The sequence below is a fragment of the Lithobates pipiens genome, unplaced genomic scaffold (assembly GCF_037356315.1).
Source record: "Lithobates pipiens isolate NorthernLeopardFrog02 unplaced genomic scaffold, aLitPip1_a1.2 Scaffold_16, whole genome shotgun sequence".
Lineage (NCBI taxonomy): Eukaryota > Metazoa > Chordata > Amphibia > Anura > Ranidae > Lithobates > Lithobates pipiens.
This window is the reverse complement of record NW_027507748.1, coordinates 21442901-21457358: the sequence shown is the minus strand read 5'-3', so window position 1 is coordinate 21457358 and position 14458 is coordinate 21442901. Positions and strand designations below refer to the sequence as shown.

At 42.4% G+C, this 14458-nt stretch overlaps 1 protein-coding gene across 2 annotated transcripts in view; it reads right to left on the bottom strand.

Annotated features, from left to right (window-relative positions):
* Nucleotides 1–14458, bottom strand: part of SIDT1 (SID1 transmembrane family member 1) — a 146259-nt gene that overhangs the window by 129497 nt on the left and 2304 nt on the right. For both annotated transcript variants that reach the window (XM_077479648.1, XM_077479649.1), the window contains exon 2: nt 11802–12159. In XM_077479648.1, the coding sequence (XP_077335774.1) occupies nt 11802–11993 (192 nt within the window). In that variant the 5' untranslated portion in view covers nt 11994–12159. The remainder of the gene's footprint in view (nt 1–11801; nt 12160–14458) is intronic.

Below are 14458 nucleotides of genomic sequence, written 5' to 3'. Positions count from 1 at the left end.
TACATTTAGGCCAATATGTATTCTGCTATTAATTTTTGGTAAAAAAATCCCCAAAAAGCGTATATTGATTGGTTTGCGCAAAAGTTATAGCGTCTACAAACTATGGGATATTTATTTAATTTTTTTTTTACTAGTAATGGCACCAATTAGTGACTTATAACGGTACTGTGATATTGAGGCAGACAATCGGGACACTAACTGACACTTTTTTGGGGACCAGTGACACTAATACAGTGATCACTGCTAAAAAAATATGCACTGTCACTGTACTAAGGACACATGCTGGGAAAGGGGTCAACATCATGGGCTGTCAAAGGGTTAACTGTATGCCTAACCGGTGCTTTACTACTGTGGGGGAGGTTCTTGTACTAGGAGAAGGCATGGATCGGTCCCCCGGCTTAGCAGAGCTACAGGATCCATGCCTTCTGTAGTGACAAAACAGTGATCTGCCTTGTTTACATAGGCAGAACAGCTGTGTACCGAAGCATTGGCAGTTGCAGGTGGACATCGATGTCTGCCATTCCCACCGATTATCTCTGACTGTGTCTAATTACAGTGGGAGCGGGCCGCCAGTGGGGCGTGCACGTGCCCCAGACCCAGAAGTGCAGGGTCACAGACTAGATACGTGATCCTGTGCAGAAGAGCTGTCTTGCCGCCGTATACATACATTATACGGTCGGCAAGCGGTTAATCAAAGCTGGCATTGTTGTGTACACAGAGATCGGCATCTTTCAACTGTGAAAAAACAAAACAAAAAAAAACAGTCTGACAATGTTTATAAATAACAATGCTCAGACACTACAGAAAGATACAGTGTAACATATTGTTACTTTTATATCATTCTGTTCACTCACCTGCAGATCCAAAAAAAGATAAAATTTCAATCTGTATATGAAGTCAGTTAAAGTAGTTCAAAGTAGTTCAAAAGGCTCAAGGGTTTTTATTCTAAGCATGAAGGTAAAAAATCTCCTCTTAGCAGCAGCCCCCCTAATACTTACCTGAGCTCCATCTTGATCCAGCGATGTGCACGAAAGCCTCGGCTCTCTGGGGGGACTCTCCCTCCTCATTGGATGAGCCATTTGCTCCCGTTTCTGTCAATCACAGCCAGTGAGCCAATGAGGAGAAAATGGGGGTGGAGGCCAGCCAAATGGTTGGGTACAATGAGCTACAACAGTGAGCTGAGCATTTGGCTTAAAGTTGCAGCACGGCCTCATTGGCTGGATTTGGCAGGCAGTGGCGTCTGTCATTTTGACATACCACTTTAAATTTGCCATGGTCACGATGCGAAGCATGCGGCCGCGCTATTTAACCAGCCCCCTCCGGCTGTATTGTAAACAGTTTATTGTATTATTTATTGTTTATGATTATTTATTGCATTGTTTTATTATTTATTGTATTATTGATTTATTGTTTATTGTATTTATGTATTGTATTATTATTTATTGTATTATTAATTTATTGTTATTTATTGTATCATTTATTCATTGTTTATTATTTACTGTAACACATTTATTATTTATTGTATTATTGATTTACTGTTTATTGTATTTATATATTGTATTGTATTTATGTATTGTATTGTATTATTATTTATTGTATTATTTATTTATTGTTTATTATTTATTGTATCATTTATTCATTGTTTATTATTTACTGTATCACATTTATTATTTATTGTATTATTGATTTACTGTTTATTGTATTTATGTATTGTATTATTATTATTTATTGTATTATGTATTTATTTTTATTATTTATTGCATTGTGTTGTATTTGTTATTTATGCATTGTATTATTTATCTATTGTTTATTATTTATTTATTACTTATTTGTTTATTTATTTGTTGTCCGTGGCCAGTATAACAGTAGCTCATCCGCCTGTTTTTACTGCCGCCCACGTGAAATGTCTTGTTTGTAGTGAATATATAATATTTTTGTTATTAAATTATCTTTTTGTCTTTTTTTTCTCTTTGTGGCGTTTTTGAAATGAATGAATTTGTATTGGATTTGGTTGTCCTGGAGGAATACTGATAAAAAAATAAAATAAAATAATAATAGATAATATAAGATATAATAATAATATATAATAATATAATATAAGATATAATAATAATATATAATAATATAAAATATAATATAAAATAATAAAAGACGTTTGAGGAGAAGATAAACATCTTGAGCGGGGAGCTCGCCATCTGTCAGTGGAAGAACCCCGTATACTAATAATCACTCTCCCCCGTACTGGCCTGGATACGTAGACAGCGTTCCAGATAACGAGCCATCACTAACGATACATTATTGATTAGAGGAGAGCTGGGATTTCAGGATATACCCCGGGCTGTGCGGCTCGAAACACGGCGTTAAAGCTGCACTACCGGTCAAGCCAACATTGCGAGGGGGGGTGTGGGGGGGTGGGGAAGGGTGGCCCATTCACACTCCTGCGATTTATTCGGCTTAATGCTTAATGATAGCAAAAATATATATAGTTATACTATATAGTTATATAGTAACCCTCCTACCCGGAGGTAGGTATTCTTATCCTGCTGCCACGTAACGCGATAAAGTCAGAGCTGACAAGATAAGATAAAGCTTTGCCCGGAGGAAAGTTATTTTCCTGGTCATAGATGACTTCCTAGATATCTGAGAACACCATAAATAGCATCTGATTTTTATCCAGAACCGTACCATACACAAAACTCCAACTGCAATTGTCTTTTATTGCGGTTTTTGTACATGTTTAAAAAAATAATAATAATAATAATCATGTGAAGCCTGAATATTACTTAAAACCCACCCAAAAATGTAAATCTTCTGAATGAATAGACCCTGGAGAATAAAATAGCGGTTGTTCCAAATTTTTATGTTAGACAATATTAGCGCAGCGGTTTATCAAGTGCAAAAATCACTAAAGTTAATTTTGGGGGACACAAATGCAATATACCGTATCTCACAAAAGTGAGTACTGTATATTTCACATTTTTGTAAATCTTTTCTTCTATCTTTTCATGTGACAACACTGAAGAAATGACACTTGGCTACAATGTAAAGTAGTGAGTGTACAGCTTGTATAACAGTGTCAATTTTCTGTCCCCTCAAAATAACTCAACACACAGCCATTAATGTCTAAACCGCTGGCAACAAAAGTGAGTACACCTCTAAGTGAAAATGTCCAAATTGGGCCCAAAGCAGGCATGTACTGGCCATCGAGACTACCGGGAGTTTCCCGGTGGGCCGATGGCTCAGTGGGCCACTCTGATGTAAGGTGGTGCTGATGGGACACTCAAAATGTAAGTGGGCCGGTCTGGATGAAGTCCAGGGCCAAATTTCTGTCCCAATCCAGCCCTGGCCCAAAGTGTCAATTTTTTGTGTAGCCGCCATTGTTTTCCAGCACTGCCTTAACCCTCTTGGGCATGGAGGTCACCAGAGCTTCACAGGTTGTCACTGGAGTCCTCTTCCCCTCCTCCATGATGACATCACAGGGCTGGTGGATGTTGGAGATTTTGCGCTCCTCCACCTTCCTATTGAAGATGCCCCACAGACGATCAATAGGGTTTAGGTCTGGAGACATGCTTGGCCAGTCCATCACCTTTACCCTCAGCTTCTTTAGCAAGGCATTGGTCATCTTGGAGGTGTGTTTGGGGTTGTTATCATGTTGGAATACTGCCCTGCGGCCCAGTCTCTGAAGGGAGGGGATCATGCTCTGCTTCAGTATGTCACAGTACATGTTGGCATTCATGGTTCCCTCAATGATCTGTAGCCCCCCAGTGCCGGCAGCACTCATGCAGCCCCAGACCATGACACTCCCACCACCATGCTTCACTGTAGGCAAGACACAGTTGTCTTTGTCCTCCTCACCTGGTTGCCCCCACACACGCTTGTCACCATCTGACACCAAATAAGTTTATCTTGGTCTCATCAGACCACAGGACATGGTTCCAGTAATCCATGTCCTTAGTCTGCTTGTCTTCAGCAAACTGTTTGTGGACTTTCTTGTGCATCATCTTTAGAAGAGACTTCCTTCTGGGACGACAGCCATGCAGACCAATTTGATGCAGTGTGCGGCGTATGGTCTGAGCACTGACAGGCTGACCCCACACCCCTACAACCTCTGCAGCAATGCTGGCAGCACTCATACCTCTATTTCCCAAAGACAACCTCTGGATATGACGCTGAGCACGTAATCTCAACTTCTTTGGTGGACCATGGCGCGGCCTGTTCTGAGTGGAACCTGTCCTGTTAAATCGCAGGGTCTTGGCAAACTTCTTATTGTCTAGGCCAGTGATGGCGAACCTTGGCACCCCAGATGTTTTGGAACTACATTTCCCATGATGCTCATGCACTCTGCAGTGTAGTGGAGCATCATGGGAAATGTAGTTCCAAAACATCTGGGGTGCCAAGGTTCGCCATCACAGGCCTAGGCCATCTTTATGTAGAGCAACAATTCTTTTTTTTCAGATCCTCAGAGAGTTCTTTGCCATGAGGTGCCATGTTGAACTTCCAGTGACCAGTATGAGAGAGTGAGAGCGATAACACCAAATTTAACACACCTGCTCCCCATTCACACCTGAGAACCTTGTAACACTAACGAATCACATGACACCGGGGACGGAAAATGGCTAATTGGGCCCAATTTGGACATTTTCACTTAGAGGTGTACTCACTTTTCTTGCCAGCGGTTTAGACATTAATGGCTGTGTGTTGAGTTATTTTGAGGGGACAGCAAATTGACACTGTTATACAAGCTGTACACTCACTACTTTACATTGTAGACAAGTGTCATTTCTTCAGTGCTGTCACATGAAAAGAATAAAATATTTACAAAAATGTGAGGGGTGTACTTACTTTTGTGAGATACTGTATTACTCAATTTTTTGGTACAATAAAAAAGGTGAGGTTCAGGGGAGTAATTATAGGGTCACAATTGCTCCCCTGTACACCTGGATATGAGGGGAGGCCCTCCTTTTTTCCCCTGCAGCCACTGAAAGCACTCTTCTCCTCCTCTCCCTCCTGCGGGCATTCAGCGGCTGGAGGAGGAAAATGGAGGAGATTGGTTCCTCTATATGCCCCTCCTAACCTGCTGTCCCCGGGCTCCTGTGTGCTCCCCTGATCCTCCTCCTCTCCCTTCTACCATCATCTGCTGCGGGGGATGTGTCAGGATGGACAGCGGTGGGGCAGGAGCTGGTACCAATCACGGACTTGGTCTATTCATAACTGAAGCATGGTAGACTGTGTTTACTATACTTCAGTTTATGAATGAACATGAAGCTCCATACAGAGATATTCCTGTCCATTCATTCTGTGCTGAGATGGAGATTGAGGGCTGTGTCCTTAACAATGCTGAATTTAGAAATCATGGGACCCCGTAATCATGAGACTACCTGACAAGACCCTCCCCCCTCCCACTCATCCTGAAACAAATCCCCCGTGTGCCTGCAGCAGCTGCCAGCGGGAGAGGAGGGACGCTGGAAGTGCAGCAGGTGAAGGGGGCAGCAGAGGGGCCCAGACAGCAGGGGTTTGGGGGGGGCACAAATACTAGACTTGAGGATCGGTTTCCTCCATAAGGCAGTACAGCTGGCCCTCCTATTCAGCATGTGCCTGGGCCCCCCTTTTGAACTGATGGGGCCCGGGCCTGATACAGGAGGGCCAGCTGTACTGCCTTATCAGTGGCTCTGGTGATCAATCTCCTTTTTCTGTCTCAAAAGGTGAAACATCAGAGGTCTGTCTAGACCCCTGATAATCTCAATAAAGCCCCCTAACCCCCTAAACATTTAATAAAATGGTAAAACAAATAAATAAAATAAAAATAAAAATCTACTAACACCAGTAGCGGAACTACCAGGGTCACAATCATAGGCGGCCCGTCCATTAAGGGCCCACGGGTGAAACCCCCCCGTCCATCACCGCCCCCCCCTATCCATGCATCTGACCCCTTTCAGGACACTGGCGCATGGATTCCAATGCCGGGGGCTCTAATAGGCTTCAATATAGGGTGGGCTTGGGTCGCAGAGAGTGCGCTTCGAGCCCACCCAGGTGTGTTACAACAGCGAATCAATATTCCCTGTTGTAACACTGATTCTCTTCCCGGCCAATCGGGAAGCGGGTTTTAACACCGGTCACCTGATTGGCTGAAAGGATGGACAATCCTATTGGATGCCTAGGAGGAGGTGGGAGAAGCCGCCGTGCTGCAGAGAGGACACAGGAGCCGCTGCCCGCTGCCCATAGAAGCCCGCAACCTGCCGCCCATAGGAGCCCGCAACCAGCCGCCCATAGGAGCCCGCAACCCACCCACAAGAACCCGCAACCCACCCACAGGAGCCCTTAGGGGCCCGCAACCCATTGCTCATAAGAGCCCGAAACCCGCCACCCATAGGAGCTGGCAACCCACCTACAGGTGCCCGTAGGGGCACACAACCCGCCGCCCATAGGAGCCCGAAACCCTCCGCCCATAGGAGCCTTCAACCCACCACCCATAGGAGCCTGCAACCCGTCGGCCATAGGAGCCCGCAACCCGCCCATAGGAGCCCGCAACCCGCAGCCCATAGGAGACCACAACCCGCTGCCCATAGGAGCCGGCAACCCACCCACAAGAGCCTGAAACCCACCCACAGGAGCCCGTAGGGGCCCGCAACCTGTTGCCCATAGGTACCGATTTCAGATGAAGTTGCACGATTTCAAAGCCGTGTTCAGTCTGAACGAGGGCTTAACGTAACCACTAATTATCCACACCTGCACTACTAGAGAACGCTAGAGGGAATTAGAAAATAAATATAATCAATGGTTGCAATCATTTGCTTATTCCCTACAGCATTCTCTAGAATTGTTGCATTGTATTTCTTTTACTAGTGTCCATAATAAAAACAAAACAAAAAAAATGAGAAGAGAAAATATCATAAACAATTGTTTTTGCCCAATTCGCACAGAACGAATGTACATGCCCCTTCACTGGACAAACTGCTATGCAAATTTCTTCATATCTGTTTATTATTTAATATAGACCTTTAATATAGAACTGTGGCCTCCCATTTAAAAAAAAAATAGCACTTAATTTTAAGTCCATCGGCACTTTCGGTTTTCTCTTAGCCCCACAAATACCTGGTGATCCTGCCAGTGAAGTGAAACTTTTGCAGTGTCCTGTAATGGGGAGGAGGGGGGCAACGATGCTGCACTGCTCTTAAATTCAGAGCAGCGTTGTCACTTTCAGCTAGGCTGTGCCTGTTTGCACTACAGTAGGAGGAGAAGATGTTGCAGGGGGCGTGGCTAACCCTCCTATTGTGAGCTGCAGTGTCCGGGGGGGGGTTTGTGAGACACAAATGAAGGAGGATTTGGCTCGGTCAAGGAAGATGAAGGGTTGTGTACAAGGCCGTCTTTAACACAGGGCATAAGGGGCTGCTGCCCCCCGAGCCCAGTCATTGTTGTGGGACCCAAAGCAAGCTTGAGCACCCACTGCCTGCAAATAGTTGATAAGTGGATCCATGAGGGCCCAAGAAAATGTCAGCCCAGGGTTCAATTATTATTAAAGACGGCCCTGGTTGTGTATGACGTAGTAACTGGATTTGGTTTGGGTTGGCGGAGCCTTTAGATGTACTCTGACCTTTCATGTAACCTCCAAAGTATTTGATTCGTCATTTTAAAACAGTCGGAATTAAGGAGAAGTAGGTAAGTCAAGAAAGAACTTGCTCTTGGAGTATTCATTCTTCCTGGTCCACTTAATGTTTCCTCTGCCTACATATTTTGTGCTAAAAAAGTCCCGAGGTTTCATCTGTGAGGGTTGGGCGGTATGAGTGCAAGGTGCCAAAACTAACATTCTGAGAAGTGTATTCTGTATTATCAAAAGGACTCGAAAAAAGGGATTGGAGAAATCTTCTCATCAAGTCAAAACAAGACCTTTAAATGCTGCCAATGCTGTTACAAATACGGCATAAAGGCAAGAAGCCACCATGGTGTGACCGTGACGACTGATCCACCATGATGCCATCCAAACCATTGAACTGCCATGATGTTGCCCTCAAAACTGAGTCACCCTGATAGAATCCTTACCACTGAGGCACATTGATCTAACCATAACCACTGGGGTGTAACCTTTACCACTGAACCACCATTATATAACCTTAAACACAAAGCCACCAGGATGTCCCCCTAAGCACTGCGCCACCACAGTGTAGCCCTAACCAATGACCTATCATGATATAATTACCACTGAGTTTCCATGATGTAACCATAACCACTGGGGCATAACTTTTTCCATTGAACTACCATTTATATAACCCCAACCACTGACTCAACTTGATGTAACCCTAAACACGAATCCACCAAGATGTTACCCTAAGCACTGCACCACCACAGTGTAGCCCTAACCAATGACTTATCGTGATATAATTTTACCACTGAGTTTCCATGATGTAACCATAACCACTGGGGCACAACTTTTTCCATTGAACTACCATTTATATAACTCCAACCACTGACTCAACTTGATGTAACCCTAAACACGAAGCCACCAAGATGTTACCCTAAGCACTGCACCACCACAGTGTAGCCCTAACCAATGACTTATCGTGATATAATTTTACCACTGAGTTTCCATGATGTAACCATAACCACTGGGGCATCACTTTTTCCATTGAACTACCATTTATATAACCCCAACCACTGACCCAACATGATATAACCTTAAACACGAAGCCACCAAGATGTTACCCTAAGCACTGCTCCACCACAGTGTAGCCCTAACCAATGACCTATCGTGATATAATTACCACTGAGTTTCCATGATGTAACCATAACCACTGGGGGGTAACTTTTTCCATTGAACTACCATTTATATAACCCCAACCAATGACTCAACTTGATGTAACCCTAAACACGAAGCCACCAAGATGTTACCCTAAGCACTGCACCACCACAGTGTAGCCCTAATCACTGACTTATTATGGTATAATTTTAACCACTGAGTTATGATGATGTAACCATAACCACTGGGGCATAACTTTTTCCACTGAACCACCATTATATAACCTTAACCACTGACTCAACTTTATGTAACCCTAAACACAAAGCCAACCAGGATGTTACCCTAAGCATTACACCACCACAGTGTAGCCACCATTGACTTATCGTGAAATAATTCTAGCCACTGAGTTACTATGATGTAAACCTAACCACTGGGGTGTATCCTTAACCACTAAATCCAAATTACATAACCCTAACCACTGACCCAACATGATGCAACCCATTAAACCACCACAGTGTAGTCTTAACCTTTGACTTATCATGATATACTGTAATTCCACTGAGTTACCATGATGTAACTTTAACCACTGAGTCACCCTGATAGAATCCTAACCACTGAGACACTACAATCTAACTAAAAACACTGGGTCATTGGGGTGTAACCTTAACCACTGAACCACTATTATATAACCCTAACCACTGACCTAACATGATGTAAATCTAAACACAAAGCCACCAGGATATTACCCTAACCGTTACACTAGCCCTAACCTTTGACTTATTATGAAATTCTAGCCACTGAGTTGCCATGATGTAAACCTAACCACTGGAGCACTGGGGTGTATCCTTAACCACTGAACCTCCATTACATAACCCTAACCATGACCCAACCTAACCGCTGACCCAACATTTAACCCATTAAACCACCACAGTGTAGTCTTAATCTTTGACTTATCATGATATACAGTAATTCTAACCATTGAGTTACCATGATGTAACCATAACCACCTTAACCACTGAGTCACCCTGGTAGAATCCTAACCATTGAGACACTACAATCTAACAATAACCACTGGGTCATCGGGGTGTAACCTTATCCACTGAACCACTATTATATAACCCTAACCACTGACCTAACATGATGTAACCCTAAAGACACCTGGATGTTATCCTAAGCACTACACCACCACCACAGTGTAGTCTTAACCTTTGACCTCATGACAAACAGTAATTCTAACCACTAAGTTACCATGATGTAACCATAGCCACTGGGGCACTGGGGTGTAACCTTAACCACTGAATCATCATGATATAACCCTAACCACTGAGCCAACATGATTGACTTATCATGATATACATTTTAACCACTGAGGTACCATGGTGTAACGATAACCACTGGGACGCTGAGGTGTAACCTTAACTGGTGAACCACCAATAAATAACCTTAGCCACTGATCCAAAATGATGTAACCTTCTTTCATTGTACTAGTCTTATTCTTCTATGGTCTTTTAGATATAACATTTGCACAATGTCTGTATCATTCATGTTTCTGTATAAATGGAAACTCCCAAAAAAAAAAAAAAAAAACCCTTAACCACCATGATATAACCCTAGCCACTGCACCGTCATGGCATAGTCTTAACCACTGAGTTATTATGAAATAATGATATAATCCTAGGCACAGAGCTACCATGATTTAACCATAACACCCAGGGCACTGGGGTATAACTATAACCACTGAACCACCATGATCTAATCCTAACCAGAGAGCTGCCATGAGATAACTATAACTCCCGGGGCACTGGGGTATAATCTTAACCACTGAACCACCACTTTATAATCCTAACCAGAGAGCTTCCATAATATAACCATAACCACTGGCACGTCGAGGGATAACCTTAACTACTGAACCACCAGGATATCATCCTAACCACAGAGCTACTATGATGTACCCATAACCACTGGGACACCAGAGTATAACCTTAACTACTGAACCACCATGATTTAATCCTAACCACGGAGCTACCTTCACATAACCACTGGGCCACTGAGGTATAATGCTAGCCACTAACCCAACCTAATATAACCCTGACCACCAATGCAACATGATGTATGTATGTTGTTTTAACCACTGAGCCACTATGATGTAAAACAACAGGTGGCAAAATTTCTAATCACATTCTTTGATACAAAGTTAAGCGCTAGATAAAGAATCTACAAACTTGTAGGCAGGTAGACGTTAATGCTGCCCCGGTTTGGGAATGGTTGGGTTAATTATATTCTCCAATTTTCAATTTGGTGGGCTTTGCTGGGTCCAACCCACTGGTTGCGTGTATTATAAAAGGAACAGTGGTCCTTTTATCCCTTTTACCCAAAGGGGCTCAGAGCCAGAGAGAAGTATTGCTCATCACCATTGCCGGAGTCTGGATCACCAGTGTCATGCCAATATCGGAGTTCCCGCATTTAACGGACTCTCATCCTATGCAGGTATGCTGGGGCAGCAACAAGCCTGAGGTTAGGGACTAGGGATATTAGGCAAGGACTGCACTTTATGTTTGGACTGCTACCTGTGCTGGGACCCCATTCCATTACTGGGAGTGAGGTAGCAGTGATATACGCTGGACAGGTGAAGAGGGCTTAGGCTCAGCATGTCCCACCTAAATGCATCTATGTGGTGGTGTATATTACATGGAGAGAGTTTTCTTAGAGTTCAGCAGCCTGTTCAAGTAAAAGGTACCCCATGTGTAAGGCAGTGACCCTGCCCAAAGTGCCCAGCGTTAGCCCAGAAGAACCCAGCCCAGAGTAGGCCTCACATGTGACCCTTACTGGGCACCCAGTGCGTAGGGAAAACATGGAGGAGGTAACACCCGTTGTCTACCCTATTACCCCTCCCTTACAAAACCTATATATGGCAAACTATTATAAAGATGTGTAAGAAATATGTAAAAATGTAAAAATGTAAGGGCGGGTCGCATCAATAGTGACAGCAGGATGGAAGGTTTCAAAAGTAACTTCAAACGTGCGACATCAATGGAAACAAAGAATGTTCCCCCTGGGTGGGGATCCCTACCTTGCCTGGGCTGCTGGTGTAGTTGAAGGCGTAGACCTCCTCTGTGTTCTTGTCAATCTGGCCAAAGTATCGCAACCCTAACTGCCCCGGCTTGATGTCTGTCGGCCGGCTCACTCCACCGACGAGCTCAATCACCGTAACAAAGAGCAGCAGCCATTGGCTGAGCCAGATCACCGCCCCCGAGGTCCTCATCTCCCTGCTGGGTCTTATCCCACCTTAGAGAACGCCCTCAGTCCCTCCAATGAGCTCTCTCCATCGATCAGACAGGTGTGATGACAATACCGATGGGTCGCGATCATTTATCAGCAATCAATTATATTGTCTCCATGTGGGGAGTGCAGACCAGATTGGATGTGATCTAAGAGATGAGAAGAAAAGAGATGAGATAGATGGAACATTCCAACGAGTCCGTGTGATTTCATCTACCACCTTCCATAATTCCACCGATCAATTAAATGTCCCTCTATTGCCACTCCACATCTGCTTCTCAGATCTATTATCCTAAATTGTATATCTACCCCGTTTCCCCGAAAATAAGACCTAGCGTGATTGCCGGTGATGGCTGCAATATAAGCCCTACCCCCCAAATAAGCCCTAGTTAAAGTCATTGTAGGTCTTATTTTCAGGGTAGGGCTTATTTTCGGGGAAACTGGGTAGGGCTTATATTGCAGCCATCACCGACAATCACGCTATGTCTTATTTTGGGGGAAACAGGGTATCTATGCATTTATCTATCCGTCTTTCTTCTTTTAGTCTATCTAAAGCTGGCAATACATTATACAATTTTTTCTTGTTCAATTTCCTTTAGATTTACCATCAAATATGTAGTACAGGGGCCTGCCTGATTGCATGCAAACTGAAAGCGTTTAGGTGCGACCTCATATTATATGCTTTTGGTAAATCTAAAAGAAAATGATATAATGAATGGCCGAGCCTTTCTATCTATCCATCCATTTCTCTAATATCTATCTATTTATTATCTATCTATTGCTAAATATCTTATGCCCCGTACACACGATCGGAAATTCCTCCAGCAAAAGTCTGATGAGAGCTTTTGGTCGGAACATGCGACTGTGTGTACGCTCCATCTGACTTTTGGTGGCGGAATTTCTGCCAGCAAAAGATTGAGAGCAGGTTCTCGAGTTCCGATCGGAAATTCCGATCGTCTGTACAAATTCCGACGTGCAAAAATTCCTACGCATGCTCGGAAACAATTCGACACATGTTTGGAAGCATTGAACTTCGTTTTCTTGGCTCGTGGTAGTGTTGTACGTCACCGCGTTCTTGACGGTCGAAAGTTCAGAGAACTTTTGTATGACCCGTGTGTATGCATTTATTCAAAGAAAACATCCAAGTTTTTTCCGATGGAAAATCCGCTCATGTGTACGGGGCATTACTCATGATTCTATCTATACAGCAAACTGAAACTCAAATAGTCTTTATTAGACAGGTTCAATATCTTTTAGCATTGCCAACACAAATTATCCATCCATCCATCCATCCATCTATCTATCTATCCCTCTATTAATCTATCTATTTATCTAGCTGTCCTTTCTTTCTCTCTATTTCTCTATCTATTTTATCTATTTCTCTATCTATTTCTCCATCTATTTCTCTATCTATTTTATCTATTTCTCTATCTATTTCTCCATCTATTTCTCTATCTATTTTATCTATTTCTCCATCTATTTCTCTATCTATTTCTCTATCTATTTTATCTATTTCTCCATCTATTTCTCTATCTATTTTATCTATTTCTCCATCTATTTCTCTATTTCTCTATCTATTTTATCTATTTCTCCATCTATTTCTCTATCTATTTCTCTATCTATTTCATCTATTTCTCCATCTATTTCTCTATCTATTTCATCTATTTCTCCATCTATTTCTCTATCTATTTCTCTATTTTATCTATTTCTCTATCTATTTCATCTATTTCTCCATCTATTTCTCCATCTATTTCTCTATCTATTTCATCTATTTCTCCATCTATTTCTCTATCTATTTCTCTATTTTATCTATTTCTCTATCTATTTCTCTATCTATTTCATCTATTTCTCTATCTATTTCTCTATTTTATCTATTTCTCTATCTATTTCTCTATCTATTTCATCTATTTCTCTATTTTATCTATTTCTCTATTTAATCTATTTCTCTATCTATTTCTCTATTTTATCTATTTCTCTATCTATTTAATCTATTTCTCTATTTTATCTATTTCTCTATCTATCTATTTCTCTATTGTCCATCTATATATCTATCCTTCTATTTATCATCTATCTATCTATCTATCTATCTATCTATCTATCTATCTATCTATCTATCTATCTATCTATATATCTATATCTATATATAGCCACCCGTCTATCTATCTATCTATCTATCTATCTATCTATCTATCTATCTATCTGTCAATCTACAGGCATACCCCACTTTTAAGTACACAATGGGGTTTATTTACTAAAGCTGGAAAGTGCAAAAGCAGGCTCACCTCTGCATAGAAACCAATCAGCTTCTAACTCCAGCTTGTTCAATTAAGCTTTGGTAATAAAAGCTGGAAGCTCATTGGTTTCTATGCAGAAATTGAATCAGTGAGACTGATTTTGCACTTTCCAGCTTTAGTAAATAAACCCCATTATGTACTTAAAAGTGGGGTA